This window comes from Amphibalanus amphitrite, unplaced genomic scaffold (assembly GCF_019059575.1).
Source record: "Amphibalanus amphitrite isolate SeventyFive unplaced genomic scaffold, NRLGWU_Aamphi_draft 002127F_arrow, whole genome shotgun sequence".
Taxonomy (NCBI): Eukaryota; Metazoa; Arthropoda; class Thecostraca; order Balanomorpha; family Balanidae; genus Amphibalanus; species Amphibalanus amphitrite.
The window spans coordinates 1-3,442 of NW_024883620.1; the positions used below are offsets into that span (position 1 = coordinate 1).

The 3,442-nt window shown below is 45.9% G+C and overlaps 1 protein-coding gene across 1 annotated transcript; it reads left to right on the forward strand.

Moving 5' to 3' along the window:
- Positions 1-906: 906 nt before the first annotated feature.
- On the forward strand, positions 907-2,795 carry LOC122376410 (prefoldin subunit 1-like). The gene is made up of 3 exons (XM_043356279.1): positions 907-1,040; positions 1,405-1,533; positions 1,853-2,795. The coding sequence occupies exons 1-3, from the start codon at positions 942-944 to the stop codon at positions 1,943-1,945; spliced, it is 321 nt and encodes a 106-aa protein (XP_043212214.1). The 5' UTR covers positions 907-941; the 3' UTR covers positions 1,946-2,795.
- The last annotated feature ends 647 nt before the right edge of the window (positions 2,796-3,442 follow it).

Consider the following 3,442-nt stretch of genomic DNA (forward strand, 5'->3'; position numbering starts at 1 on the left):
CCGACTCCGACACCGTAGGCTTTGCAGGTCTGCGGGTCGTTGGATTTTCGGTGACTCCGACTCTGGCTCCGGTTTCAAAATCTACTCCGACTTCGACGCCGCTCAGAACTGTCGACTCTGACCGACTAGACTCGGCTCCGCAGCCCCGCTTTTGGCTTAAAAAAAAAAAAACGCACGGTACATTTATTGCCAGCATCTTGTTTCTGTCGTCGAAACGTGTTATCAAAAGTTATTGTAAAAAAGCGCTGGGGAATGGGGACCTTTTATGACCTGACATGACCTCATGGACGTACGGAGGGTTACGGGTGCTTTTTCCGATTCAGTGTGTCAAGTTAAGGTGTAAACCGATGTTTGAGTGTTTAGAATGCGTTCGTCTAAAAGAGGAGCATTCCTATTTTCTCCGATTAATTTACAATGCAGCAAATTGATCTGACCTTAGGTCACCGTTTTGAAATTTCCGAGATATGCAGTTTGTTCATACTGCTACTTTAATCAATCGAAAGTTTCAAGGCAATCGTTCGGGCCGGTGTAGCTATGACGAGCATTCAGACCTTTTTCTGAGATGAGGTCACTGGACGTGACCTGGTGACCTGACCTTGAATGACATGGGTCTGAAATTTTCACAAAATGTGCGGTTTAGATGCATTGTAAGTGTGTAAAAGTTGCGTATGATTTGCGTACGAATGTCGCTGTGTATTTATGTATCCATTTAAAATCATGTCTTTGTCAATCAATGGGCCACCCCGTTGGCGATTCTGCGAAATAAATAAATATATAAAATGAACAGGCGTGCCAAAACGCCGTTTTTTATATATCTGCCAAAAACATCGGGGGGGGGGGGAGTGTCCGAACACCCCTTGACCTAGCACGGTCATTGGTGTCTCACGTGCATTTTTGTGTCGTGCTCCTCGGTGCAGGCGTTCCTGGAGCTCCAGCAGAAGATGCAGAACACCAACCAGTCAATACGGCTGTCTGACATGCAGATTGCTACGCTGAAGCGGCAGATCGATCATGCCACGCTCACCGATCGGGAGATTCAGGTGAGAAGGGAGTGAGAGAAAGGGATGGACTTAGTGAGAGGGTGAGAGGGGTATGAAACAATGTGAGGTTAGAATCACTCAAAGGATGTAATTTGGGTGACATTGCAGCTGACATGGGCCAATTTGCTGGGAGCTGAGAGTGGTGGACTAATTTAATAATGTCCTGTGGAAACCCGGTAAGAAATGGCAAGAGTTGCAATTTGCAAATGAGATGCTGCCACGTTAATAGATTTTGGCCGAAAAATTATGCAATTTTTCGCGTATTCTGTAAGTAACATGAGATGTCATAAAATTGCAAACCTCACAATGCCGAGAATCGAACCCGCGGTGCTCGGTTCTAACTGACAGCCGACTGTGCCCTCAGGCTATGCCCGACACCACGCGAGTGTATGACGGCGTGGGGAGGATGTTTGTCTTGAACAATGTGCCCACCGTGAGGAAAAACCTGGAGAAAAAACAGGCGACCAACAAGGAAAAAATCGCCAAACTAGAGGTGAGAAAGAATACCAAGGTGTATATTTGAAAAGTACATCTCGCCAGTGACATTTTTAACGTATCTAACGTCAACAAAATATTATAAGTCGCCGTGATGATAAAAATATTGAGGGTGAAAAGTTGCCATGATGATGAAAACGCTAAAATTTATTCTGAAGTGGTTGCTAATTTGCCTATAAAGTTTAAAAGCCTCATGTGTCTGATGTGAAATTTACAATCCGTGCATCCAGTCTTTGATTTGTTTCGGTAAAACCACGCGTTTATGCTCAACTTGTGTGGTATTTCAACTGACCACAATTCATTCTATATCGTTACAGGCCAACAAGCAATACTTGGAAAAGAGCCTGAAGGAATCAGAGAACAACCTCCGCGAACTGATAAGGACCAAGCAGCGTATTGCGGTCAGTTAGGGCTATCATACAACCGGGGACAGAGCGGGAGTGAGAGAGGGAGAGTGACGGAGCAGGGAGAGAGTGTATCAAGAGGGGAGAGGGAGAGAGTAACGGAGGAGTGACGGAGTAGATGGGTTTGGCACAGGGGAAAGGGAAACTCTTCACACTTTGCTCCTTGCCTGTGTATAATGATGGTGGGATGCATTGGATGATCCTCGGCTGACACTTACCGTTCTGTCGGTATGACGTCATTGTCTGATATGACGTCATCGGCTGATGAGGTGACATCACTGGTTGGTGGGATGACGTCATCGGCCTGTGAGTGTGTTTGGAAGGGTGTGAATGCGTACTAAGCTGTGTGCTATTCCGTGCTCGTTTGAGAGGAGATGGTTCATAATGTTCGGACTTTGGCGTAGAGAAGAGAAAATTACACGCCTAGAGTGGTGGGGAAGGTTTTCATTATCACTCGCCAGTTGCGTGATAACACGTTGGTTATTTGCCTAATGTGCTGCGGTTTCTTTTTTCGATAAGAAAGTCCAGTGTTCACTGTTTCACTGACAAGTCTACGAGATGAGAAATGTCTCGTGATTTTGACTGCTACTTGGGTCTTTTCGCGAATTGTTTCCCTAGGTTTTATATTTTTCAGGTTTTCACCGTCTAATTTGTGTTGCATCAATCTGTATCGTTTTGTTGTTGGCACCTCGTGTTACCAGTTTTCCGCTGCGAATTTGCTAGAGTTGCTCCTCGAGTGTTATAAGTAACAGGTAACGTCGTCAGGCCTGACAATAACAATCCTCAAAATGGTTTTACTCATATGTTCCTAACTCTTGTGTAAGCCAGAAACGTCCGCTAAATAAATCTGCAAGTAGTAAGTTTTGTTTTTGGAGACCTGTCGTCAAAAAGAGCTCAATCTAAGCAGTCGATAGTTTTTTGTTTTGTTTTTTTTTAATCGGGAGACACTAACGGAGCGGAACAGGTGCCTATATTCTGGCAGATAATGGCGTATACTTACAACCAGGGCTGCGGAGTCGGAGTCAGAGTTGGAGTCGGTCGGAGTCGACAGTTGTGACCGGAGTCGGAGTCGGAGTCGGAGTCGATTTTAGAAACCCGAGCCGGAGTCGGAGTCGGAGTCACCGAAAATATGTCGACTCCGCAGCCCTGCTAGGTCTGCGGAGTCGGAGTCGGTCGGAGTCGACAATTCTGCCCGGAGTCGGAGTCGGAGTCGGAGCTGGTTTTTGAAAGCCGGAGTCGGGAGTCGGCGAAAATCCATCGACTCCGCAGCCCTGCTTACAACAAATCAATTTTCAATAGAATAGCGCATCATTTCATAAGTTGAGCGGTCAACTTCACATTCAGTTCACTCGACACTATTTACTTATTGGCAGTTGACGGTTGACGAAATGTTCTGTGAGAATCTGTATGTGTCTGATCAATGTGCCCACGGTGTGTTTCGGTACGTAATATCCGATACTGTTCACCAATGCTCGTGATACGATGGTCGCCACAGACAAAGGG

Excerpts from the sequence above, each read along its gene's own strand:
- LOC122376410 (XM_043356279.1), top strand. The coding sequence starts at position 942 with ATGCAGAACACCAACCAGTCAATACGGCTGTCTGACATGCAGATTGCT. Across the intron at positions 1,041-1,404 it reads TCACCGATCGGGAGATTCAG|GCTATGCCCGACACCACGCG; the intron begins GTGAGAAGGGAG and ends CTGTGCCCTCAG. Across the intron at positions 1,534-1,852 it reads AAAAAATCGCCAAACTAGAG|GCCAACAAGCAATACTTGGA; the intron begins GTGAGAAAGAAT and ends ATATCGTTACAG.